At 50.3% G+C, this 27,389-nt stretch overlaps 1 protein-coding gene and 1 long non-coding RNA gene across 2 annotated transcripts in view; one reads left to right on the forward strand and one right to left on the reverse strand.

Annotated features, from left to right (window-relative positions):
* Positions 1-300: 300 nt before the first annotated feature.
* Positions 301-8,306, reverse strand: LOC135575759 (uncharacterized). The gene is made up of 2 exons (XR_010467007.1): positions 7,913-8,306; positions 301-1,826 (listed from the first exon to the last, which is right to left on the reverse strand). It is a non-coding gene; the product is annotated as an uncharacterized LOC135575759 (long non-coding RNA).
* Positions 6,541-27,389, forward strand: part of HS3ST3A1 (heparan sulfate-glucosamine 3-sulfotransferase 3A1) — a 36,293-nt gene continuing 15,444 nt past the window's right edge. Inside the window, exon 1 of the mRNA XM_065034596.1 lies at positions 6,541-7,425. Coding sequence (XP_064890668.1) covers positions 6,854-7,425 — 572 coding nt within the window. The 5' untranslated portion in view covers positions 6,541-6,853. The remainder of the gene's footprint in view (positions 7,426-27,389) is intronic.

Here is a 27,389-nt window from a genome sequence, read left to right on the forward strand (position 1 = left end):
TGAAGCAGCACGTGTACATGAGCATCTTCACGAATGGGGCACCTTGTCCCCAGCCTGGTCCTTGGGGACATTTTCTGTGGCTGGCCTGTCCATCCTGAACCAGGAAAACCTTACTGAGCACATCTTCATGAAAGCCAAGCCTTCCCCCAAAGCAACAGTTGGAAATCAGGCTTCCCCGCATCTTTAATATAGAACCATAAATGCAGATTTAGGGTTTAATTTTCCCTGTATTGCTTTCATTGTCTGGTTTGGCATTTTTTTTAAAAAAGTAGAGAATAATATTAAAAAGCACAAAAGTCCTGGAAGGTATTTATTGTTGTTCCAACCTGTAACCAGTCACAACTGTATCAAACCCAGCACAATGAAGCCCACAGCGCACAAATAAAACGAGACACAAACAAAGGTAATAAAAGAGACAAGTATCTGTTTCAAAAGCACTGGAAGAGCAGCAGGAGTGTAACTACTTCATGTTCCAGCTAATATAGCTGTCTGGAGTGAGCCTCAGAGCTGTACCAGGGAGCAGTTTATGGGTTTCCCTTGGAGAGCTCTTGTAAATATTTGCCTGCAGTGGCTGAGGACCCTTGGGAACTCTGGGGAGACGTTCATCATCTCGGTTTGCCAGCCCAGCTAATGGACCCGCTGCTCAGGGTGCCGCACAGCTCACCCTGCGCCGCGGGCGGGGGGCACGACCCTCGGTTATCACACCATTGTCATTATTATATCATGTACTGGGGGGTTCAGCCTGGAGAAAAAGGAGGCTCAGGGAAGACCTTCTTGCTCTCTACAACTGCATGGAAGGAGGTTGGAGCCATGGGGGGTGTTGGTCCATTCTCCAAGTAACAAGGAACAGGACAAGAGGAAATGGCCCAAAGTTGCACCAGGGGAGGTTCAGATTGGATCTTGGGAACAATTTCTTCACCAAAGGGCTGTCGGACATTGGAACAGGCTGCCCAGGGCAGTGGTGGAGTCACCATCCCTGGAGGGGTTGAACAGACACAGAGATGAGGTTCTCAGGGACATGGGGTAGTGCCAGGGGTGGGTTAATGGACGGACTGGATCATCTTGAGGGTTCCTTTCATCCAAAACGATTCTATGATTCTATTCTAGGTGCAGGGCCAGTCCCCTTAGGTTGCTGGGTGAAGTAGGTGTCACTAGCTGAGTCCACCAAAACCACAACTGCGAGCTGTGAATTCAATAAACCAGGGAGAGGTGTGATCAGTCCTGCTGGCCCTGGAGGGTCTGTAGCCTGTGCCAGTCTTTGGTAAACACCGATGCAGCTGCTTTCATGGGAGGTTGAGCTGTTAACAAGCTGCAGACGCCCTCCAGATAAATCATCAGCCCATATATCTCAGGGAAGGACAAACAGGGATCATCTAAACACCAGCCCTTTTGCTCCCCAGAGTATATTGCACATGATGAAGCGCCCAGCTCCAGGCCATGCTCTCCCCACCTTTGTGGCAGATGCATCACCCTGAGTGTGGTGGCCACGCTGGGAAGGGCAGGTCCAGAAATCCCAACCCCCCCACAGCATCCCATCGGGGCTCTGAATCCCAGTCAATCTCCTCTTCTTACTGGTTCTTATTAATTCATGCTCCCGATCCAAGGCCTCTAGGATGTCCTCACATCTTGTGCCAGCTCTCTAATGAAGTTGGCTTGTTCTCCATCCCGCTGGGCAGGAGGTATCAGGTACAAGGTGGACAGCGTGCCACATTCAGACGTCAGGTACAGAGATACGTTTCCTCCTGCCTCAGCCAAACCAGGACTAAGATTTCATCCACTTTCTGCTCACGGATCTGTTTGCTTTCTGGGGGCAGGCACTGCATATTCTGCAACAGGATAAACCATTTTGTCAGGTTAAGTGAGTGTAGGATGAAAATACTCCCTCAAAACCTTTTTTCTTTTTGGTCTATATTATATTTCCTGTGGATACTCTTGCCTTTCAAAAAAAAAAAGGAAAAAAAAAGCCCATCCCTACATTTTTAGTGTCTATGGCTCAGTATTTCAGGACACCTTTCCAACAAAATGCCCAGAACTGGAGAGACTACTCAGCTCTCCCACACATTTCCAGCACCTGCCCCTACTTGTGGTGATGCTCCATGGGGATGCAGTTCCCAGTCCCAGTGCTCGCTTGGCTGTGCTGCTGCCCTGTACACCCTGAGCACACGCTGCGCCTAATGAGGGCTCTGCAGATCCCCTAAGAGAAAGACCACAGTTCCTTTTTTAATAAAATAGGAGGCTTCATCTGGAACCTCACTGCGCCAGGCTCTGTACATCCACCCACACTCCTGCTCTGGAGACATTCAAAACCCACCTGGACATGATCCTGTGTGATCTGCACTGGTCACCCTGCTTTAGTAGGTGGGTTGGACTGGGTGATCTCCAGAGATCCCTTCCAACCCAAACCAGCCTGTGATTCTGTGAAAAAGTTTGGTGGAGTCAAAACCCACTCAGGAGCCAGAGAGCACTGGGGTGAGGACACCAGCCATGGTCTTTCTGCCACCTCTGCCAGTCTGGGGCTGCAGACACCCCAGGGCTGCCCTGGTGATGGTAGCAGCTCATCCCTGGCACCCTGGTCCCGCTCCAGGGCATTTCCCACCAGCCTTCCCCCGCCACACCTCGCTGGCTGCCAGTCCTGCTGACTCTTGAGGACAATGCATGTCCCTACAATCCAAAGGCAAAAAGTCCTTGAACTTTCTGTGTGATTTCAAGGGGGGGGAAGGCCCAGGAGATTACCGAGATCAATAGAGGATTTGGGTAAAACAGGACCCGCCATTGACTGCTCCCTCTCCTTGAGCTCTCAGATCCTCGGCACTGCTGGCCTGTCCTCATCAGCTATTGTTCCGATTCATTTTAGATGAAGGGGCTTTTGTTGTAGGAGCCCATGCAGGGTCACATCGCCCCTCGGTTATCAATCTGGTTCTCTCCTCTGTCCCATACTCCACCTCCCCACTACAATGGGATGTTTTCTTCGGCAACAGCTTCCTGACAGGCAGTGGTTCCCTTTGCCTTCAGACCTTATAATCACTTGTCAAGCTGCGCTCGCCTCGGGCTCCCCCGGTCCCTTTTCCACCATACTCCCAGTTTAACCCCTGATCCCATCTATGCTACGGGTCAGCAGGAAGGGGAAAAAATACATCTGTCCCCATGGGGCTGGCACGGGCTGTGCACACACGAGGCATCCAAGCTGGGTGCTTTCCACTTGCCTGATTGTGCGGGAGCACCTAGAAGTATCAGATGGCGGAAGCCAAACCTTCAGCTCTTGTTTGCCAAAGTGTCAGAGGATTTCGGCTGCTGAGTTTAAACTTTTGCAGACTTGCTTGCCAAAGGGCTCTCCTGGTAAGCAGACGTGTTTCTGTTGTGCCTCATGAAGGGACCCCAAACGAAGGGCATCTGAAAACAGCCCGTTTGGAATAGGAAACCTTACTAATGGGTGAGGCTTATGGTGGTGGAAGAGCATTTCGGCACCAACCATGCTGGGTGAAGAGTCCCACTTGCTCTCAGAAGTAGCAGCAGAAACGCCTTGTGCGGCACAGCATTCCTTGGGGGGAGCAGGAGGAGGACAAGCAATTAAATCAGAAATAGATAAAAGGAGAAAGGAACAGCCGAGTAAAGTCAGGAACAAGTGCAAACAGGACCACAGATGAGAAGCTGCCAGGACCATCCCCGGGCTGAGCCTGCGCCAGCAGCGGGGCCGCTGCCAGGGAGCCGTGAGTCACGACGTGCAGCCCTGCGAGCCCGGACAGCCGCGCTTGCCCCCGCCTGCAGCCCACCGGGGAGGGTGACCACGCACCCCTGCACCCACCACAGCACCCACCACAGCACCGGAGCTCCCCTGGGCCCCCTGGGATCCCGGCACCCCGGGGCACCCTGCTGCTGCCAGGCTGCAGGAAAGGGATGCTGAGGTCTGGGATGGGGCGTAGCGAAATGCTCTGAAACAGGGAGATTGATCAGTGTGGAATAAATTTAAGGGGAAAAGAAAGAAGCTGCACTGAAAATGTTAAGTCAGTTGTGTAAGAGGCTGAGTAAAATGGAAATCACCTTTTGCTCCAAGCATCTAAGTCATTAAAAAAAAAAAAAAAACAAACAAAAAAAACACGTTATCCCTGAGAAGGGTTATTTTGGCATTAGGGCTAAAACAGATAAGAGGTGTAAATTCTCAGAACTGGATGTCATGACATCAGCCACTCAATTTTTCCAACTTTATAGTACAGCATTCACCAAACAGTCTTTGCACCAAGAGAAACTCATCTAAAAATAAGGACAAAACCAGCCTGCCAATGAACCTCAGTGGAATCTTGTATTTGCAGCTGTACTAGCAGAGTCCGCAGCAATATGGGGTACAGAAGGGTGAAGCTATTTGCTATTTGATTTCCCTGTCTTGCCCGTTCTACCAGGTCAGACACCTCTTTTCTCGGAGAGCTGTTTCTGCTGCCGGAGCCCCCGGTGCCTTCAGCCCCAGCAGGCAGGAACAGTGAGTCAGGTTCTGAAAAAACTCACAAGATTGCCTTAAATATAGTAAGGCTGTTTTAAATACAGATATATTTGGCTTATTGCTTTCTAGACACCGAAACTTTTAAAATAGACTCTGGTCATATTTTCCCTAGGCAACTGGTGACTTTTTAACGGGAAGCTGAGATTCTCACCAATACTTCCAGGAAAAAAAAGCAGCAAATGTGAGTCCTGTGATACCATCACAGCAGATACACACACATCATCCCTCTGCACTGTTTCACAATGATTTTACTTCTCTTTTCTTGTTTTCCCTGCTTGAAATGACCATTTATTCAAACAGAAAATGTAGCATTGTTCTAAGTGTCTAGGAAAAAAAAGTATCATAATAACCAGCATAAAGAAGTCAAACCACTTTGCATTGATCGTGCTCCTTCTGCAGGGCCCACTCCAAAGCCCATTGATGTCAGCAAAGTCTTTTCATTGGCTTCAATGAGCTGCGGATCACAGCGCAGATTTATAAAGGCGTTTAGGTTCCTAATGATGTAAGTAGTTGCCTAGAGGTGCTGGGGGCCTAACCTGCTTATAGCCTTTTGTAAATCACACCAGGCATCTACTTACATGTTGAAGCATTGAAATACCTGAAACGCTACAGTTTCTTGAAGTCACCAAACATATCGAGTTGGAATTACACACACTAATTTTAGATAAAGTGATCTGGCTGCGTTGTGGCTGGGCTGGGTATAGATCTGGAAATCCATATATTCAAGATAAGTTTCTTTGCTTAGAGAGGAAAAATGTAATAAAGTTGGGAGAAGATCTAATAAAATAATTCCTTGCAAATAACATTTGTTATTAATTTTGGCCTGTTTACTATTTGGAAACACATTTTTACTTGCCAGCCAGCTCTGCAGATGGCTCATTATTATTCATTGCAATTCCCCCCCTTTCATTGAATAATTTGTGGATACACCAGCTTTATTTCCAAGTAGTTGAAGTTTAATTCCTCAGCTAGGTCCACACCAAACAGAGGGGGGGAAAAAAGATCTAAGTCAAGTGTTTCATGTGCAAGTTTGTTTAAAAATTCTATAATCTATGACAAACATTTCAAATTAAAAGGACATTCCCACAGGCAATGAAATAATGAAGTCCTTAGAATCAGGCAGCCGAGGCATGAAGCTGATAGCTATTTCCACATTTTATGTACTCTCAAAGGAGAAGAGCAAATTCTGAAAGCAATATCATGTTGTGTTTGTAGATATTTCTTACCAACTCCGAGCCAGATTCTGCAGCCAGCCTAGAGGTAATTTGCACAAGCGAGTGGGGAAAAGTCTGATTTCAGGGTTTTTTCCGTGCTGTATTCAGTACAGTGCTTAGTCTAACTGTTGGCTGTAAGCCTGCAAATATATTTTACACCCAGATCAGCAGTTTGACCAATTTGAAGGGGGACTATTCTTCCATTCAAGGTATTTGTGTATGTAAGGGTGGATAATATCAGCAGGCAAATCAGGAATTTGTACTCAGGTACCAGAGGGATGGAGAGCAGGTAGTTCAAAAATCTGAGTGGACAGACAGAAAGGTGGACAGAGTGCAGTCAGATGGACATCATGGTCTCATCACACTACACACACTTTAAGGAAAAGTCCTGCAGAGTTCGGCTCACAAATGAGCCCACTGCAGCTCCAGCGGGCGGCTGGAAAAAGTCAGCACCTAGGGAAAAGACGGAGAGAGCTGACATCTCCTCTGACTTGCGGGACATCTCCGCATCCCCTGGGTCACCTTCCCGGCGACCCTTCTGCTCCCGGGACAGCCTACTTGGCATCCCCGCACCCCCCGGGTCAGCTTCCTGGGGACCCCTCTACTCCCGGGACAGCCTCCGGAGCATCCCTGCACCCCTCGGGAGAGCCTCTGGGGCATCCCTGTATCCCCCGGGAGAGGCTCCCGGGTCACCCCCGCACCCTGCTCTCCCTGAAGGGGCTCGGAAGCTGCTTCCCCGCGGCTGTACCGGGGCCGGGCAGGGGGCGGCCCTGCCCCCCGCCCCCGCCGCGCCGTTGCCCCGCCTCGCCCGCCCCGCTCCGCCCCGCGCCCGGCGATGTCTCCGCCGAAGTTTGCCGCGGCAAGCGCCGCACGTGGGAGCCCCGCACCGAGCCCCCAGCGCCGGCGGCTCCCGGCCCCGCGTCCCCGCCCGGCCCCGGAGCAGCAGCGGGGGCGGTGGCGGCGGCGGCGGCTCCCGGCCCCCCCCAGCTGGGGGATGCCCCCCTGAAGCGCCGCCGCGCCGTGGCCCCAGCGCTGGGGATGCGGCAGCGCGCAGCCCCCCGGCACCGCTGAGCGCTGCGCGGAGGGGCCGCGCCGGGGGGCGGCCGCGGAGCATGGCCAAGGCGCCCGGCCGCCGCCTCGGGGTAGCATGGCCGTGAGCGCGGCGGCCGCCCCCGCCGCCGAGCCCCTGCCCCGCAGCATCTTCAAGAAGTTCCTGGTGATGCTCTGCTCCCTCCTCATGTCCCTCTACGTCTTCTATTGCCTGGCCGACCGCTGCCAGACCCTGCCCGGACCCATCATCGCCGCCGGCGCCGCCTCGGAGGAGGAGGAGGGCGGTGGCGGCGGGTACCTGGGGGGCTCGGCCGAGTTGCCCCCCTGGCAGGCGGCGGCGGCGCGGCGGAAGCGGCTGCTGCAGCGGCTCAAGCAGCGGCGGCGGCGGCAGGAGGCGGCGCCGGGCGAGGAGGTGCCGGCCGGGGGCGGCGGGAGCCGGGCCGGCGGCTCGGGCGGCGGCGGGGGCAGCACGGCGGGCACGCCCGGCACCCTGACGTTGCTGCTGGGCGAGGGCAGCAAGCGGCTGCCTCAGGCCATCATCATCGGCGTGAAGAAGGGGGGGACGCGGGCGCTGCTGGAGTTCCTGCGGGTGCACCCTGACGTCCGCGCCGTCGGCGCCGAACCCCATTTCTTCGACCGCAACTACGAGCGGGGACTCGCCTGGTACAGGTACGGGACGGGCTGGGGCGGGCGGTGGCACCGCGGTGGGGACGGGGACATGGCCGGGCCGGCAGTGCCCCCCGCTGGCCGCCCAGCCCCTCCGCCGCCCACCGCGTTCCCGGAGCCGCGTCTCCCCGACCTCCAGCCCCGCTGCCGAGCTCCCCAGACCCACTCGCCAACGCTTTTGTCACTCCCTAGGTCCCCCAGCCTCCGTCTCCGTTTCCCGATTCCCCAGACGCTCTCCCCTCCATCCTCCCTCTCTCCACCCCTTCTTCCATCCCTGCTCCCAAATTCCCAGCCCCGCTCTTCCCCCAGATCCTCCTCCCTGCTCCCTGCCACCCATCTCCTGATCCTCTACCCTTCCTCTCCTGCTGACACCCAGCCCCAGTGCCGGGTCCCCCCGTGGGTGCCTCCCTATAGCAGGGGGGGCAACGGGAAGAGCAGTGGGTGCCCCATAGCCCAGGCGACTACACAGGGATGCTGTGTCAGAGCTCACCACCCCCGAGGAGCACAGGTTCCCCAACATCGTGCTGCTCCCTGGATTTTCTCGGGCGTAGGGGCTTTGCAAAACCTGTGGCTCATCCTAACTCCCAGCAGAGCCCCAGCTGCCTTCCCTTGCAAAGCATCGTGCCATCAAGTCCTGCAACTCCCAGCCCAGAGATGCAGCCGTTCAAAGCAGCTTTCCTGTGTCCAATGTGGAATAAAAAACAGATTTCCCATGCAAATGTTTCAGCAGCCTGCTAGTGAGTAACCAAAACTGTCAGTTCCAGGAGCGCAACCCATGCACTCACCTTGTCTAAAAAAATGAGCAGAAAGGTAGATGGGGTTCTTCCTTGAATTAATTAGTGTTTCATTAAACCAAATAAAAGGTATTCCCTTTAAAACAAGACAGTAAATGTTAAAGCCAAGGGGCAGGATTCTCATTAAATGTTTTCCGTGTGTGTTTTAGAGTTAATAGAGCAGCGTCTTCTGGCAGATTCCTATGGGAAGGACTGGTTAGGGTGGGGGCGAAACTGCTCTTTCCCAGACCGTGTCTGTGTTTGTGGCTTTTTTGAATGAACAAGCAAAAAGGAGAGGATTTCGGGTACCCCCGGAGCTTGTTTTACTTTCATGTTAAGCCCAGCTATTAGCAGAGAGGAGAGGATGATTTTGGCTCAGCTTGCCGTGACAGTATTGAAATGTGGAGTAGGATAGTACTGACAGTCCGAGTGTTTATGTAAAAGTCTTAACACGTGGAAGTGATGAGCTTCCTTGTGTATCTGCCAGTGTCAGAAACACGCTGGGTTTTTGAAGGCAGGAGAGTGTGGCTTCTCCGAGAAGAAAGATTTCCTTTTGTGTGGGCTGAAGCTGTCTACAGAATTATATTTTTAGTCTGTGCTTATCCAATTTCCCCATGCTGACCCTGTATCAGAAAGGAAACATTAAAAACGAATCTGAAAAACCTCAAGAACTTTAATCAAGTCTTGACTTTGAAAAATAAACACGTGGCTTTGGGATGGCATCTACTGAAATTTATGGTGGCTATGCAGAAAAGCTCATTTATCAAAGATGCTCTGGAAGCCTTGAGGAGCAGATGGCAGTGGGATAGACCCGCTTCTGGAAGCGGTGCCTGGGTGAGGAGTGCAGACCTAGACAGAGGAGGAGCCACCAGCATTTAGGGCATAATGCAGCCATCAGTGTAGGGGATTTAATTTTCCAGAGGTTTTGGTCTTGATCTTGCAGCTCTTACTCATTCGAGGTGCTGCCCTGCAGGCTGTTTGTGTGATCATTATGTTTTACCATTTGGTACATGAGCTCTCCCATTAATTGCTGCAGTTTGTTTGTTCTGGTATTTGATGTACTGAATTTCATCTCTTTTTTTTTTTTTTTATTAGCCCTGTGGAGGCTGAGGTACAGTGAATTCTTTGTATGAGATTATTCCTTTGAGACCTAATCTTGCTGGCTTTGCTCGTATGAGTAATCTTTACTAACACACGGAGTCCCGGTGTGATGGCAGAGCTGCAGTGTCAGCTCGCTGGTAACCAGTTACCAGCCTGTTATAAATACTCATTTAAAAACATATCTGTCTCTCTCCGTGGGTTTGTTGTAATCTTTGATGAGGGTTCAGTGCTGGGGAAATGGCCAGATGTTTGCCAGGGGTCCTGATTCCTTATCTTTGGCATCGGCAGCTTAGGTTTCACGTGCATTTCTGTTTCCCAGCAGTCAGACTAAACAGCATCATTACGAGGTATAAACAGTTGGGTTCGCTTTCAGCGCCCGCAGGAAGCCGGCGCGGGCAGCGAGCGCCCTGACCAAGGGAACAAAAAGCTCTTGGGTGTTTGCAGCAACACAGGTTTGCAAACGGAGAAGGGCCAGCCAGCCTTTGTGCGTGATAGTGCCATTGTCACCAGAGCGCAGAGGTGGGCTGTCGCTACGGTGCCACACCAGGACCGTGGCAGGTCTGGGGCATTGAGGGGACCCCGGTGCCTCTGGGAAACAAAAGCAGCTCCAGTAATAGCTGCTTGTTATATGGCATGAGGATGGATGAACAGGGGCTGAGCTGTGGCTGCAGCAGCAGGATGATGCTCCCAAAGTGGCCAATTGGATGGTTAGTACCTGTAGGGCAGCGTGAAAGTCTTGTCACCCTCTGGGGTGCCACAGAACGCAGGAAAACACTGTCCGTTAAATCAAGTGGAATAATCACTCGGCTCTTACAGCCTGAGCCGTGCCTGCGTAAGAAGGCAGCTGTCCTACCGAGTGGCTGACTTCATAAAAAACAATCCGAGTGATTGAATTTGGTAAGTGTGACACCTCCATGTGCGCCCCTGTGTGGGTTGAATATCAAGGGATGCTGTGCGCCGAAAGCAGCTTTCTCTGTATTGGGTTTGCGAGTCCTCTCTTCGTACAGGGACAAAAGGCGGGAGGGGGCAGCCCACAATGCTCGCATTGACTTCCCAGCGCAGAAACCTCCCCTCCAGCCCTGAACAAGGCTATTGAGCCAACAGAGTTCAATAGCAGGTGACCATGGGTTTTAATAGAGTTCAGCTGCCATCCCCCACCTCGAATACAGCTGTATACTGCCTGGGGAAAACTCCAAGAATAGGAGCTAAGTCATTCAAGTACAGAAAAAAAAGTCTGGATTAAAACAAAAATCTGTATTTGCGGGTGATATTGCGAGTCTGGCTGGTTCCCTCTGATCCTTTGTTAGTCTCGCGCTGATTGAGCTGCCTGTTGGAATGTCATTATACTGTCAGTCACCCCAGGAACATTTATTTCATATGTTTTAATCTCTCTGCCTCTGTAGCACCGATGCCAATTTCACTAGAGCGAAGCCAAGCTAATGTCATTAGATTACACCCGATCCAGGGGAAGATGAAAGATAGTTCAAAGTTACTCCGTCAGGTTGGGAATTTAAGTATCACTCCTCCCCGATGCTTCCAGAGCTGGGGAGTTCTGTCTCCTAATTAGCGTTCTCTTGGGATTTTTCTCCAATTTTGTTTTGTTTTGGTTTTTCTTCTTTCTATTCTAGGCAACCACTGATTTTTTTTTTTTTTGAGTCAAAGGGAACAGAGAACATCTCAGGTGCTTAAGAGATCTGGGATGGAGGAAAAGGAGGTTTCTTCAGGGGAAATGTGCATACAGTAGCTATGAGCAGCTGCATCCCTCCTCGTGCCATTTCCCATCCTCTGTGTCTCAAATCCTGGTGAAATCAGGGCCCTGGGCTTGAAAGAGTTGGGTCATTCCTGTATCAGTGGATGGCCAGGAGGTCCGTGGGGTTTTGTGGTCACTGTAATTCAGCTGCACAGCCTGTGAGTGCTTTGTAGCCATGGAAGTGAGGATGGGAGCAAAGGTGTGGGGAGCAGGAGTGTGTGGATGATGCCAGGGGAGACTTCAGGGGAGCGAGTACAGTTCATGAAAGCTGGAGCAGGACCAGGTGGCCAACAGGAGAAATGTTTTGTTGTAAAACCTCTGTGGGAGGGAGATGCGTTAGCTGTAGTTGCTCTATAGTTATTTTCTCCCCCACGTTTTTCAGCCATCCTTGCAGCCCCTGCAAGAAACATCAGGTCTTTGATTGTGTTGAGGGTGTGTCCAGCCCAGAACAAGGGTTGTGCCGTTGGACATCGAGTTTGAGCCAGTTTGGGTTTTACACTCTCTGCTGTGCTTGTAGGAAGGTCTGGTTTAGCAGTGTTGGCTCCTTGTCCTGGGAACATCTCGTCTCCCAAACACTAATTGCATCAAGCGCAGCCTGCAGCAGTTTCTCTGGAAATTGCAGCCTTGGACAACCACATGCTGAAGAGGATCAAGGTCCTTGTTTATTTATTAGCTGTGTAATCAGATACCTCCCCGTACCGAGCTCATTGTGCCAGGTGCTATATAAAAAGGGAACAAAAGATGGTCTTGGCCCCAAAGTGCAGGTAATTTGCTGTAAACAACAGGTGATGGGCTGAGACAGGTGCAAAAATGAGTGATTGTTGATTGGACAGCCTGGGTCTCCTGGTCAGGGAGTCATTGGAGATGAGGTGGGAGTTGAGGTGGTTGAGGGAACCTCTCCTTGCTGGGAAAGAGCAACAGGAAGAAGGAACTTGCTGGAAATGATGATGAGATCATGGCTGGGGTCATTGAGTCCGTTATAAAAAGATATTAAGTGGCTCTGTGGCTCACGTGCTTTGCTGCTGCCTTTGTGTGTCACCTGAACTCAGACACTCCAAGGCATTTTGGTAAAGATTTGAAATAGTTTGAAGGCTGGCACCTCACTTCTGGGGAGATGTCCTGGTGTGCCTCAGTCTGGCCATCTGTAAAGCGTGAGGAATGTCACTGCCCTGTGCTGCAGGGTGGGGCAGCGGCGTGGTGACTCTGCAGCACCTCTCTTCATCACAGATATGAGGTGCCATATGGAGTCTGAGCTTGTTGGGCTGTGCTGTGGGTTAAGTAACAGCCAAAGCAGCTGTACCCCACCAGAACTGCTGGCAGAGGTCCTGTAGCCTTGGCGCAGCTTCGGCTCGCTGTCCTCTCATGGCTAGGTGGATTGGCAGCTAGTGTGCCCACCTGATGGATTCTGCTGTCCAGACACACACCCCGAGCAAGATCTGTCTACAAAGAGCTGGGACTGGGCTCTTTCCCTTCTTACTCCTTAAATAAACCCCAAAGGGTTATTATTTTTGGTGGTTCTTTTAAGCATTTTGCATCTATATATATCACTTCTGTTTTCTGTTAGCGGACAAGTTCATACCCAGGCCTCATGTCCATTCCTGATGATGGGGTGAGCTCATGAGTTGGTATGTGAGGAGACATTAACCCTATTCCCCTTAGAAAGCATCAAGATTATGCCCTCGGACACATGGTGTGAATTTTGGGGTTGTCTTATGCAGGGAGTTGGACTCGATGATCTTTTTGGGTCCCTTCCAACTCAGGACATTCTGCGATTCTATGAAATTAAGTGCTTTGGATTTTATTGGATTCTGCTCCTGCCAGATCCTGTGGTGTGCATGGGGGTGTACTGGAGAGGTTCAGAAGTCAACAGACCCCATCCTTCTCTCCAATATGGCTTCATGCCCTGGGACATGGGGGGTTGGAGGGGATCGGCACCTTCCTTGTCCCCCCATAGCTCTGCCTGGGACTGGGGTGTTTGGAAAATGGGGCTCCCCTGGCCCTGCCTGCTGGTGCTGAGCAATCCTGAAAATATGGCCTCGACTGTCCAAGATTTTGTCAGTTAAATTCATAGAGCCGGGTCTCGTGAAGAGCAGCACAAAGCTCCAGCTGGCTGGGGCGAGAGCCCATTTATGGCAAAAATTGCGATATGCTTTAGACGAGCAGCAGATTCACCCCGCTTAAACCATTAGTCTTCCTTTAAGGTCAGATCTTGCAAATCCCCACCTAGGCACATAGTCTGTCCTTCTGCTGCATTTGGGGTGCTCCTGGGAATAATTACATTGAGTCTGGGGTCTGGGGCCATGGTCTGGCTGCACCATCACCACCGGTGTATCTGTTCAGCGTGGCCAAGCTAGGATTTCACCCTGAGCTTTTGAAGTCTCTAATAAGAGCAGTTAGGTCTGGGGAAGGGGGAAGGGAGCTGGTGCCTTTCCAAAGAGTTCAGAGTGAACAACAAGTGAGCAGAAAACCTGAGAATAACCCCCCCGTGTGCCCCCTTCCTGACGTAGGCATTAAAAGTCCTGAGCTGCTAATTATGCTTTTCCCCTGGAGAATATCGACGTAACCCAAACTGCTTTTGTAGGGAAACAGCAGCAGCTAGCGAGGGGGAGCAGGGGTGGTTGTTATGGCCATAAATCTTTGCAAATTCTCATTACGTGCAGGTATTATGGAAGGGAAGTGGATTAAGTTGCAGCTAAAGTTGCATTGCTGGGGTTTCACCCCCTTACAAAGGCGTGTGCGGGTCAGTGGGGCTGTTTGTGGAAGGTCTGTAGGACTGGGGCCATCCTGGGGACCGTGACAGTGGCCGGTGTCTCTGCCTGTCTCCTGCATAACCCACCTCTTGGGTAATTCAGTTTTTCACGGTTTGTGGTTAAACATGTCAACCTCCAAACTGTGCCCTCCTGAGCCCTCGTGGCTCCCCGGGGGGTACATGAGTAGGATCATGGCCATGGTGAGAATATAAATAGAGTTACTCTAGGAAGTGAATTATTCTTAGCGTTTCTATCATTGAATGATGCGATTCTGCAGGAGGAAATCTTTCAGCAAAAGAAATCACCGGTTCCCTTCATGCGTGGCAAGACCATCCTTCTTGCTTCCTGGAAGGGAGGCGACTCAGAACATGCTCTTGCTGTTGTGACACCATCTGTTGCAGAGATATAAAGATCCCTGCTCAAATTCCCCCAGGCTCCAGGCTGCTGCCGAGTACATCTCTGGTGGGAAACAGAGGAGAAACTTCCCATTGCTACCCTGAGGGAGCTTTGGAAACCTTGTGTGGTCGTTTCCTTCTCTGTTGAGCAGCCGTGCCCAAGTGTCACATAAGAAAACCCCAGCTGGGCAACTCCAGGCATCCAGCTGCCTTCCTTGCACAAAGCTGTGCAGACCATGGATGCCAGCACAGCAGCTTCAGCGGGATCCTGCCTGTCTCCCGGCTGGGAACAAGGGATGGAGCATCCTCCCTTGGCCCGGCCGTGCTGTTCAGCTTTGCTTCCCAAGCACAACTAAGGGCTGGAATTTGGGATGTGAACAGTTGTGTCAGATCTGACCACAACTGCCCTTCCCACCCCTGCCCCTGGTGAGAGATGTTCAAGAGTGACATCGTAATGGGAAGCTGGCTATTTATTAATTTCTCTCTCTAGCGGGGTCTCATTTTTAATGGGAAAATATCAAATCAAATTGTTTTGACTTCCGTGCTTGTCTGGTGGTTTATGTGCATGAACACTCACATGTGCATCTTCAGGCTCTCAAGTGTTCCATTTTGTCATTAACATTTGATTTCTGCTTTCATGGTATTGTATCCTAACATCTAGTACCACATACCAGCATCTTTTAGCATACAGGACCTTTGTTATCTAGCTTGGTGCTGCTGTTGGTCTCCTGTAATCCTGGTAGGGAGGCTGGTACCAGCATCAGCAATGGGGATTCAGCATGGGCTGAGCTTCCCTCAGCATCAGCCACATCCCCCCGGTGCTGCCCTGCTTCTCAACCAGCTCCTTGTGCAGAAGGTCATGGAAAGTTCTCCTGACTCCTCTTACAAGGGTTGAGGGTGCTAATCCCCGTGTCCGGGCTAACTTCCAGCACAGGTAATTCTAGTCTCTGCCCCTAAAAATTAACTCTGCGGTTTTAACTGGCTCCAGTCATCTTTGTTTGCCATCCGCGGACCTGCTGGGCACCGTGCTGCTGGCAGAGCCCTACGGGGCTCAGGGCAGTTGGCTTTTGATGGCTGGGAAATGATCTTTCCTCTGGTCTGCAAGATGGTTTGGGTTTTTCTCTGTGCAAAAGCTGCGTGTCGCTGCAAGGGATAAAGCTAACGTTGTGCAATCTTCCCACCCTCCTGCACTGTTGAACTGCGCTAGGTGAATATTAATATTTGTCTATAAATATTTGCCTGGTATTTATCAATCTCATACCTGTGTGACAATGGTTGTTAGCTCATTCATCATCTCTAAAGAAGGAAAAAAAACCCCAAAAGCCAGATTTTACTGCACGCAGTGAGCAGAGCATGGGTAGTACCCCAGTTCTTCACTTCTGCCCATCTGCTGGAGGGTTTTGCTGCCTGAACGGGGGTGTGAGCCCCGTGTAAACCTGGCTGGGTCTAAAGGGCTGCTGGAGGTGTCTGAGCAAGCATTAAAACCCCAGCCTATCTGTGTGTTTGGGTGGCTGGAGGGCGATACATCCCCCAGGAGAGATGTGGCAGGGATGGTGGCATTGCCTGTCCCATGTCCTGTGGAAGGAGGTCATGGAGCCAAGGAAAAAATGTCATTACAGGGCAGGTTGGAGAGGAGGGAGGAGCACAGAGTTGTGTGCTGAGGCTGCTGGAAGGAAAACTTTCTACCAACACTTGTCTCTCCAAGGAGACCAGCAACACCAACCTCTCCATTTCATAGCAAAGAAGTGAAGGTAGGAAAGCCCATCAAACAGCCAAGAGTTTCTTGTCTGGCTGCTACTGCTCCTTGTTTGAACCAGGGTGGCTGGTTCCCACCTCACTGGTCCCAGCTGTAGCAGGGTCTTGCTCAGGCTAGACCCTCCTTAGAGCCGGAGATGAGATTTTTGTTGTGCTGTGTGTCTTTTGTGTCATGTCCAGGGCAGCGACGATGCTCTGGGACACACTCAGCCTGGCCGGGTGGTGGTGAGCAAGGGCCTGTTCTGTCCCGTGCCTCAGTTTCTCCATATCTGAAATGAGGTTACACTGCTGAGCTCATAAGAAAATACTAAGGTCATTGCTAAAGATGCTTCTAGTGCTGGTGGGACTTGGCTTTCCTGCAGTTGGTGAGCACCCGGATCCCTCCCTCCAGCATCTCCCGCTCCAGATTGTGTTTGCTCCAACCACAGGCAGATGCAGAGGATGCACAGAGGGTTGGAAACAGCATCTCATCAGTTTTAAGTGTTGTTTCCACGTGCATGGGGTGTGATCCCTGCTCAGCCCAGCTGGGCTCAGGGCAGCAGAGCTCAGCTCCCAGAGCTTTGTTTGCAACAAGTCTCGATGCTGCTCTGCCACTCTCGCTTCCAGCAGCAGTAAATCCTCTGGAAAAGCCTCAGAAAGAAAAAAATCTAGTAGGACGCACAACTGGTTAGCCCGGGAGCCTCTGAAGGGGCCAAGATGGGGGGAAGGACTTTGCAGCCTGACCCAGATGCTGTGCACAGCATGTAATTGAGTTTGACCAGTCAGCCCCGGTGGCGAAGCCCATTGAGGCACTGGAGCCGCTTCATTTGCCACTTGCACAGGTTGAGCTCTGCCCTGCCTGCATGGGGGGGTCACAGCCCCCTGTCACAGTGTGGGGACATGCTGCCTCCATGGCACAATGTGGCAGGGTGGGTGAGCCAAGCTGTGAGCTGTGGGGTTAAAGGAGGCTGTACCTCGGAGTTCTACAGACTTAGTCTGCTCATTGCTTCCTAATTGTAATTGAGTTGTTTGGCCAAGTGACAGCAAACTGCTGGCTCACAGCTGATGCCTGGATGTGTCTGCGTTTCTCACGCACCCATCCCTGCAGCCTGGCTGTTCAAGGGGCTTTACAACAGTAAAATCCAGCCTTCACTGCCCTCCCTTCCAGCCTGCCCCAAAATAGAGGTGAGAGGAAGAAACTGGTGCTTCCCCATCACTGCCTGCTGATGCCAGGGGATGCAGCAGGGTAGCAGCTCATCTCCCCAGCCACAAACACAGGGAGCAACTGAGAGAAGCCACGGGCTTGATTTATCCATCGGGACCCGCCAGCCTTCCCAGGCCAGATGTGAAACCTCTGGTTTCCTAGTGTACCTCTGGATTCTTTGTTATGTCAGAAAACATTCTATTGCAGCACTGGGTTTTTTAATTATTTATTTTTGGACAATATAAGCATCTCCCTAGCACATGCTTCTGCTGCTTTTTCGGCTCTCACCCTAGAGCTCTGTCCCCAGCGCCATTCTCACGGGGAACTGCCTGGGCTCGGTTGTATTACAACCCTGGGAAGGTAGATGGGAAAAGCATCAGGGTGGTGATTGCAGAGGCGAGGAAGGAATTTGGGTGTGTTTGCTCTGGAGTAAATATGGCTTAAAATTATGAGTGACTCTGGATATTGTTAAAGCCTGTGCAGCAGCGCTTGGTTTCATTGGCCAAATCCAGCAGCATTGTAAAAGCTGGTGTAAGCCCACACTGAGATGAAGGAGCCCAAGCCTGGGTGACCTGCAGAGCTGCACTCAGCCCTGGCTGCTCCCAGGTGCTTTCCTGGCTGTCACCGCCCTGGGGACATCCAAGGGTGAGTAGGATGGAGGAGTCCAGACCCAGACTGGAGCCTGCTGGGTGTTTTGGTGTGAATGAAGACATGGGTTCCAGAGACACATCCCTTGCTGGGAGCCATGGGGCTCTTGGGGGAAAAAAGGGCCAGGAGGGAGCTTTAGGGAGTGATTAATGGCAGGGCCATGGGTCAAAAAGGTCCAATTATTTCCTGGTCATATTCCTGCTGGAGGGGGCGATAAGCTGACACAGGAGATACGGGTCAATCTGACCCTCTGGCTTTGGAGCACAGTGAGGGCAGGGATGATGGGGACACCCCCAAGCCTCATTCACGCTCTGCAAAAGGGCTGTCAGACACGAGCCCACGGGTCACCCCGACATTGCTGACTCAGGCACAGTTCTCCCCCTCAGTGTGGATTTCCAGGAATGCTGTCCTTAATGTCTCCCACTAGGCAAATCATAGCCGTCATATGTTTAGGGGAAAAATTGGATTTGCCTTGTAATCTAATCAATGTTAAATAACAGTAATTCTAACTCTGAGGCTCTATGTTTAAAGTGCTGTTGGTCTCTGGGGGATATCGGAGTTATTTAATCTAATGAAATCACCATTACTGTCTAATGAGGATGCACCACAGGGATGTCTTTACTGGGAAGGAAAGCAATGGTTAAATAATTGGGAGGCAGGGCCAAACCTTCAGCAGGGATAAAGGGGCAGGGTGCAGTAAGTTGAAGGTGTCACCTGGTAGGGACATGGAGCTCTTTGGCTGCGTCTCTCTGATGTCTTTCTAAGGGTGACTGTCTTTTCTCAAGACATTGGTGGTGTGTGCCCAGGTCTCTCCTGTCACCTCCCTGGGCCACATCAGCGCCACCTTTTCCCTTTTCTGGCTCAAGCAAGAGTTATGTTTTTAACCCATCTCAATACTCCATCCTGTATCACAACTTGCTGTGTTACCCAGCAGGCTGCTGTGTCGGCTCTCCCTGTGGTGGTCCAGGCTACATTGTCTGCTGGTTTTTAAGCTGTTTTCCCCCAAGCCTGCTGTACTTTTTCACTTTCATTAAGTGTTTTTTCCTTATCTCCTTTTTAGAGGGAGATAGGACCTGTTCCAGTTCACATTTCCCACGCTGGTTTCGCAGCAAATGCTGAGCCACCAGTGGATCAGTCATTACGGACCAAGCGGAGCCGTGTTGAGCCGGTTGCTTTCCTATGTGCTGAACTTATTGTATTCAAATATCTTGGAGTTAGATCAGCAGCAGGCAGGGACTCTGTGCTGTCAAATGCCAGCGCAGCTGTATCCCCCATAACTAGGGGAGTGCTCCTTCCCCATAGAGCCTGCTCTAATTTCCCATTATTATTTCTTTAATAAGACTGATGCTTACTGTACATCACTCATTTGCTGCTAAAATTGGAGCCATTAGAGCAATAAGTGGCAATTACCTTCTGAGCCATGTGGCGTGTGAGCCCAGCGCGGTGCCTCCCTGCAGGAGGAGGCTGAAATTTGCCTTTTCGGGAGCAAACACCAGCAAATGGGAGCGTAACACAGGGGTGGCTTTGTAGGGATAGGTGGGAGGGCTCTCAGGAGCGCCCAGCATTCTCCAGAGCAAGGATTGTACCCAGGGGTGCTGGGAGACGGTGCGTCTGGTTTGACGTCCATGGATGATGGGAATGAGGAGGGGTTGTGGCTCCACACGTGGTGCTGAGTTATCTTGCGATATAGAACAGCCTGTCCCCAAAGAGTGGCTTCTCTCCTGGAAAACAATCTCCATGCTAAAAAAATAAAAAGGAGCATGTCTGGTAATTTAATCCTATTAAATGCTCCTAAAAACCATGTCTGTGCAGCACAAGACCATGCCAGAAGTATCTGGAGGAGTAGATGCAGCAGGACCAGTTAGGATTTGGTGCAGAGGGTGGGGCAAAGGAGGGATTTCTGGAGGAAGGAGTGAGATGTGCTAGCAGGCAGGTCTGAGAGCCCTGTGCCCACATGTCACCCTGTCCTGCATGGCCACAACCTGGCTAGCAGTGCAGGACACCAGCCCTTGTCCCCACAGGGGCAGCACTGTCCCCAGCACTGGTACATCTGAGCCCCACGGCACAGGTCCCCTTGGCATGGGAGCGCAGGCGATGTCCCCCGTGCTAACGAGGAGGTCCAGGGGCCACCATTGGCGAGGACGGTCCCCACGGGCAGCTCCTCAGCGACAGCCGGGATGTCTGTGTTCATTATGCACATCCCTTTCATGCCGCCTTCATTATTCGCGTGCTATCTAGTGTCATTAAGATATCAAGTTCATTTAGGTACATCCACATTGGCAGTTTAATTATGTCTGGGTACTACTCTGGATTTTATTCATGGACTATCTGGGGGCGGTTGTCAAACACAAGCCCAGGAGATAAAGGTTCGGTGGCTACAGAATGCTAATGTCCTGCTGGTTCCCTTTTGACAAATACACATGCCAGTTATTACCAAACTGATTATTTCATTCATTAACACCACATACATCAGCTCCCTTCACCCAGTATTATTGTATACATTCATCTTTTCATAAACAATTACCTGACAAGGTTGGGAAAGCAGAGTACGGGGGAATTAATGCTCTGATGGGGAGTTCCTGGCATGGGTTAGTAACAAGGTGCTGGGGGGGTGCAGAATGCCCCGTTAGCGTGATCGCTTCATTAATCAAATTAGGGACAATAGCACATCACATGTGCGCCATGTTTCCCAACAATACCAAACCCATTTGCATTGTGCTGGGGGCACGTTGGATGGGGCTCCCTGTCCAGTTTGTGGTGATGGAGAAGGTGAAATGAAAGTCCCTGGACCTGACAGGAAGGCTTGCAAAGTTCACCGCGGCCGGACCATGGTGTGTGTTTCTTGTCTGTCTTATTTTTTTATAATTACGTTTTTGCGAGGAACATTTGCATGAGAACAGGTTCTTTGTTTATTGTTTGTGCCTTTTTTTCTGGCTTCTCCATATTGCTTTCCCACAGCTGTAACCCTCCACGACAGCATTAGCAGTGGTGGTGGAAATGCTGAAAGACACCATGAACATGCAGCTCTCTTGGTAACCCCTCAGTCTTCTTTCTACATTTTTTAACTGTAAAAGGCTGCCTGTGGAGGGAAAAAATATACAGAGGGACATGAACAGTGAAGAGTAAGCAAACTCATTAAATAAGTGATTCCTGCAGCTTGCTTAGAGATCTTAGTGAAATCCATCGGGCCGGACTAGTGATGCTGCTTGCCCCGCTGGAGGTTGGGCTCACAGCCTGGATCTGCCATGAGTAGCATCTTCCAGCACGTTGCATCTAGCGTTAACCCCAGACATGGAGCTGCTCTCAGTGATTTCCCTTCAACACAGAACCCTCAAGGTTTCCGTGTGTAGCTGGTCCCGTATTTATTTCTTTAAACACGTTGTACTCTCAACTGTTCCCACCAGTGAGCTGGCTCCCGCTGATACGGAGCAGGAGCAGCTGCAGGGGGCCACCAACACAGCCAGAATCAATTCAGCTTTTCACTCAAACAGACACGTTTGGAAAGTAATGCTTCAGGGGGTCACACTTCTGCACCACTCCAGCGCAGGATTTGCAAACTAAATGAAGGATCTGAGTGCGATTTAAGTGCCTAACTCCCTTAGGCCCCTTTGAAAAAAGCCCCACTGGAATAACTAAGAAGCTTTCCCTGTGTTTTTGCAAAAGCATTAATCCTCCTTGCTATCTCTGCAAGTCTCTTTGATCACACTTCAAAATCTTCATCTCCAATGGTCCTGGCTGGGCTTTCCAAAGTGGCTTAAGAGCAGTCGTCTTGCTGCCTCTTGGGGAGACCTGGGCTCCCAAGACACGGAATCACTTTTCAAAGCTCCCCCCATGAATCTCCACTTTGGGATGGGAAGATCATACCACACCAAAGGTCCCAGTGGTGCCACTGCCCTGCAAGGTGACACCCTGTGCCCCAACCACTGGGAGATGCCTGATGGCCATGGGTCAGCATGGATTTGAAATCCCTGCTGCTGTTAAGAGTGTCATAGAATCATGGAATCATTTAGGTTGGAAAAGACCTTTGAGAATATCAGTGTGGGCTTGGCCAGTTTTTCCTGCATTTTCTTACATTTTCCCAGGGGAGTGCAATGAGAGAGAGCATGGTCGGGCTGGGTTTTCTGCTCTTTGTGGATGCTGAGAAATGAAGGGGGAGGAGGGTTGGCATTGCCAAGGGGTTTCTGCATGGAAGAGCTCTCAGCAGGGCAGCCCTGGGAAAGGAGAGTCTGGGGATCATCCCCAGGAGCCAATCTGAAACCCCCAGCCCATGTTAATTTGGTGCTGAGTGAGGAAGATGAGGGTTTATTGGCCTAGAGCCAAACAACTCAGGTTGACTCATGAAGCTGAGGTCACTAATTGGTTTTCTTTTCATCCATTCATATTCTGGAGAGCATTTCTCTTTCTCTTCTCTTATCTTCTTCTCTTGTTTTGTTTTGTTTTGTTTTTCTGTTTTACTGTAATTAGCTGGATTCACTCTTGGAACCCTTAGTGTCACACCAATGCCCAAGCAGCAACTGCCACGTCCCCTCCATGCAGCGACACGAAAGTGAGTGTGGTACAAAACTACAGACCAGCCGGACCCAAGCTAGACACTGTGCAATTTACTCATGAAATTTAGATATGCTATCAGCTAGAACTTGCTGAAATATGTCAGATGACTCTGTTTGATACCGGGTCAGACAGTGATGCATTCCCTGGGAGGAGGTGGAATAAAAACGAGCTCTTAATGCGCGACCTTGTGAGCTGGGGCTCAAATCCCCTAACAGACCGAGGGGCTGGAGGGGCCAGGGTGCGATTGCTCAGCGCAGTTTCTTCAGCACTAACCCCCGCCTTGCCCACAACTTGCAAATTAAGCTAGGAGGAATCTTTTTAAGCTTTCTATTTTCTGGAGGCTTTTGCCCTCTTTTCACTTGACTGCTTTGCTCCAGGAATGAAAGTCAGGAGCCCTTTTCCAGCCATTAAAGTTTCATTTTGCAAAAGGACAAAGCATTGGCACAGGAAGGATGAAGAATAACTCCGAGGGTAAACTTGTCACAGCCTGAGGTCAGGCTCTCTCTTTTTTATAATACAGATAGAGGATTTTTTGGCATTGCGGCAGGAGGAAATGTGTAGTGATATATAAAGAAGTCACTTCTCAGCATAATTTAAGAAACAACCCCTGTTCTCAAAAAGCAGGGAGGGTGCTTTGAGGTGTCTGGCTCTTTCATAAATCTTTCCATTGATGTGCACACACACACACACACACACACACACATATACATGCAGCATCTCCAGCAGAATAGGGCATGTCACAGTATTTTCCAAAGTTTAATAATCTCTGTTGAATTGTTCAGGATTTCACAACAATACCTTGGAGGACGGATCCTTTTATCTCTGCAGAGAAGGGAAAAAGCCCTTCTCCTCGCTTCTGACAAATGCCACAGTCGGTCCCTTAACCTACAGGGACACAGGGGTGTCCAAAACTCCCGAGAGTGGCCCAGGTGGGTCTCAGCCTCCTGCATCCACTGCCCATTCCTGCAGTCACTATGTCCTAATTTTTGGTCTCTGAGAATTTCTTCTCCTCCAGAAGCAAGGAGGATGGAGGAACACCTTTTGTTTTTTTTCCAAATCACATCCATTCGATGGTTTTCTGTGTCCTTCCAGTTTCCAGGCAGTATTTCATGCCCCTTTCCATCGCCTGCAGCTTCTCACCCACCTCCCCTCTGTCCTGCTCCAGTTCCCATCCTCGCTCCTCTCCCATCCTTCTCCTCTTCCATGGGCAGAACAAATGCATTGCTGTGAATCTGCACAGCAGAGGGTACCTACGTGTTTGCGCCTAAGAAAAATGAGGCAGACATGGAAAGCAAGCAAATCACATTATATATTGCAAGCAATAATGTAGCTCCCAGGGGACAGAGATAATATGGTGAGAAACAAAGGAACAATAGACTTTGCTGGCCTGAGCACTCACTTGATTGTGGCTTTTCTGGAATTATTTTTGAGTTCTTCTGTGTGAGTGGTGAATCGGGCCTCGGAGCTGATCAGACACGAGGATGCGGTCCAGGGACTGTGCTGGGGACGCAGATGGTTTTGTACAGGAGCCTGTTGTATGTATTGCTCTTAGGAGGAGACTCTTGCTGTGCCCAGGAGCCCCACAACACAAGGGATGGGGATTATTTTAAAGCTGGCTGTGATTTTTGTGGTTTGGGAAAACACACCACTGTCTGAGGGACTTTATGTGAAGAACTGTATTGTTTTGAATTCCCATTTAGGGGTGGGTGTACTAGTAGCTTCTCTTCTCTCTTCCTTTCTCTTTCTCTTTCCCTTTCTCCCCTTCCCTTCCCTTCCCTTCCCTTCCCTTCCCTTCCCTTCCCTTCCCTTCCCTTCCCTTCCCTTCCCTTCCCTTCCCTTCCCTTCCCTTCCCTTCCCTTCCCTTCCCTTCCCTTCCCTTCCCTTCCCTTCCCTTCCCTTCCCTTCCCTTCCCTTCCCTTCCCTTCCCTTCCCTTCCCTTCCCTTCCCTTCCCCTCTTTTTCTTCTTTCTTTTCCTTTCTGTCTTTTTCTTTCTATCTTTTGCTGTCTGTCTGTCTTTCCACCTTTCTTAGACCTCAGCAAATTCCAGGAAGCCATCCGTTGTCTTTAACACCCAAAGGAAAAATCGAAGGGAAGGGTTCAATTACTCGCATGAAAAATGAGTCTCCTAACCGAGGTCTATCCATTTGCTAGTTGTGCTTGTTTTAAAACTGAATTATAGAGACTGCACATTTTTCTGGAGACAAATGCATTAATTTTTCTCAAAACAGACAAGAGAGAAGCAGAGGGAAAATAAGATAATAAGAGTTTCCACAGTGATTTATATGCCTTTGTGAAAAATAATGGGGGCAGACAGCAGCACGCACCATGGGGGAAGGGGCTGGGGGTGGCAGGGATGACTGTGAGGAAAACTGCCAGAAGTCCGAGTCCGATTGTTAGTTTTAGATGATATAAGATCACTTTATGTCTCTGGCTGGCTTGAAAAATCTCTCTTTCTCTCTATATATACACACACATAAAATATACGCCATATGATGCACTTAAAATCAGCACGGGCTATACTGTTTATACAGGAAAGGATTGTGTTTCTCGCCGACCTCTCCCCAGCCCTCCTTCTTCTGCCGAAGGATAAACTGGGACCTTTAGAAAACAAAGTGGTGGCTACAATTTTTAACAGATTTGCTCTTGCATATATTTATCTAGGGCAGGCGAGCCCTTCCCCAGGGCCAGCTGCCTCCGCTCTCGGGCAAAAACCAGGGGGGTTGAGTTTATTTTTTTCTATCTGTTCACTTTGGTTTGATTTATATGCTAAAAGAGATATTTTTATTATAGTGCGTAGTAAATTGGGTTTCTTTATTGCTCATGAGAGCTGTTTTCCGAAATTGGACTATTTATATAGTGCGCTGATTGCAATGTATTTCCGATCTTAATGTCTAACTGTAGGGAATAAAAAAAAATATACTGAGTCATATTTCTTAAAAAACTGCAACCTTTTTTGAAATAAGATGAAATGGGTAACTTCTTCTCGAGAAGATGTTGTGGCACACAGCAGCTCCCAGGAAATGATCTTGGTTTAGCAAGTAAAGGCTTTTGGTGGGAACTGGAGACTCTGGAAGGGTTTGAAGCAGTTCTGTGGTTTGTCCATTGTCATAATCCACAGGAAACAAGTCAGGAAGACCAAAGGCCACCGGGGCTGTAGTACCTACGTTGATGTTCCTCTCCAATTACTTACAGGAATGATTCAATGAATTTAATCCCCGTTGGTTTCTGACTAGAGAATCCTGTGGCGTTCAGATGGGTATGAGAGCAGAGGGAGGCTGGAAGTGATGCTTTAAAGCAAAACCTAAATCTGTTCCAGGGCAGATGGTTAATTGTGTGGTTCAATTTATTTGCCTAATTCAAATCATGTCGTGTTTGCCCATGGAGCCAGAGGAACCGGTTTCCTGTTTGTTTTGCTAGAATCTGGGCTGAGATTTCACTGCATCTTCTGCAGCTCCCACGTGAAGCTCCCCTGCAGGGAGAAGCCTTCGTGGTCCTCAGCAGAGAGTCACCCTGTCTCCAGGGCTGGTGGAGAAACATCATCTCCTGCAGAGAAGGGCTGGGATGGGGATAAGTCACCATCACTGTGTTGCTTTGCAGTATTCAATCTCCCGTCTTAGAATCACAGGATGCTTTGGGTTGAAGGGACCTTCTCAGGTCCCCCAGTGGCCCCCCTGCCGTGAGCAGGGACATCTTCACCAGCTCAGGTTGCTCAGAGCCCCGTCCAGCCTGGCCTGGGATGTCTCCAGGGATGGTTCATCCACCACCTCTCTGGCCAACCTGGCCAGGCTCTCAGCATCCTTAGAGGCAACAATTTATCCCTCTTCATGGCTCTAGGCCTGTGCAGGTGCTTTAGGGAATAGCAGCACCCCCTTCTCCCATCCTAAAACCAGGCTCTGAGATGTGTCTGTGGGTCTGGGCCCCATGGCCCCATCAGTCCCCTCTGGCTCCGGACCATTTCAGGGGGTTCCCAACTTCCCAAATGGGCCTAATTGAAGTCTGAAGAGATTTTTCAACAGATTCATGGCTTTTCAAAGGAGAAATTTACATATTAATAAGAAGCTGTTCAGACTGATTGGCTTAATGTGTTTGGGGTAAGTATAATTAAATGTCAAGGAAAATATATCATGAAGTAATGAAGCTGAAGCTAATTTATCAAAAAATGAGTCCTAGAGAGGGAGACATTTCCAACAATAAACAGTTCTTTAACCTTCCTCTTTAGGTGATTTGCTTAGTCAGGGCTGAAGTGTGTGGTCTTGAAGATCCTCAAGTGAGAGAGACATGAGATGGTTACTGGTTTGAGGGTTGAGGTTCTTCCATGTTCTTTCCAGTACAAACCCCTCTGCCCTGGCACCCCAAGGCTGAGCCCATCAAGAGGGTTCACGTGGGATGAGATCTGGTCCTCCTGAGGCCACCAGCAGGACCCGGGAGGACTTTTGGGGAGATGCACATGTCTAACACTTCAGGGGTGCCCCTAGAGACAGGCTTAATTATAGCAGATGTTCTTTTTCTTTTTATTCCTCTCTCAGTCTTCACTCCATAACCTTTTCAGAGCACATGCCATCGCCTGCCCTCTTCACCTGCAAACTGGGGATAAAGATCAGCCTATACAGGCACATCTTTAATATGAACAAAAATCTGCAGCGCACATCCAGAATGACAATGCAGGTCCCCAAACTGGGTATTTTAACCTCAGAATTGAGGAGACTGAGGTCCAGGCTGCAGGTCATGCTGGTCCCTATGAAGGATGTGACTCTCCTGCATCCCTCTGTGTGATGGGAGGAGGTTGTGAGCTCCCTCCCCATGGCACAGCTGTGCAGTGGGCAAACGGGCACATGTTTTTCAGCAAACCTGCTGCTTTTGGTGAGTGCTGGGGTCACAGGATTCATTTCCAGCCATGGACTGTCCCTTGCTGCCCACCTCCAGTGATGGGAATGGGATGGGGAGCTCTTGATTTGCACTTTGGGCACTTGCAAGTGAGAAAGGCAAGGTGCAAGGCTGGGAAAGGATCGTGCCCATCATCTCAGCTGGAAAATCCTCCTTTGGCATCATATGGCATAAAGG

The sequence above is a fragment of the Columba livia genome, chromosome 18 (assembly GCF_036013475.1).
Source record: "Columba livia isolate bColLiv1 breed racing homer chromosome 18, bColLiv1.pat.W.v2, whole genome shotgun sequence".
In the NCBI taxonomy this organism is placed as follows: domain Eukaryota; kingdom Metazoa; phylum Chordata; class Aves; order Columbiformes; family Columbidae; genus Columba; species Columba livia.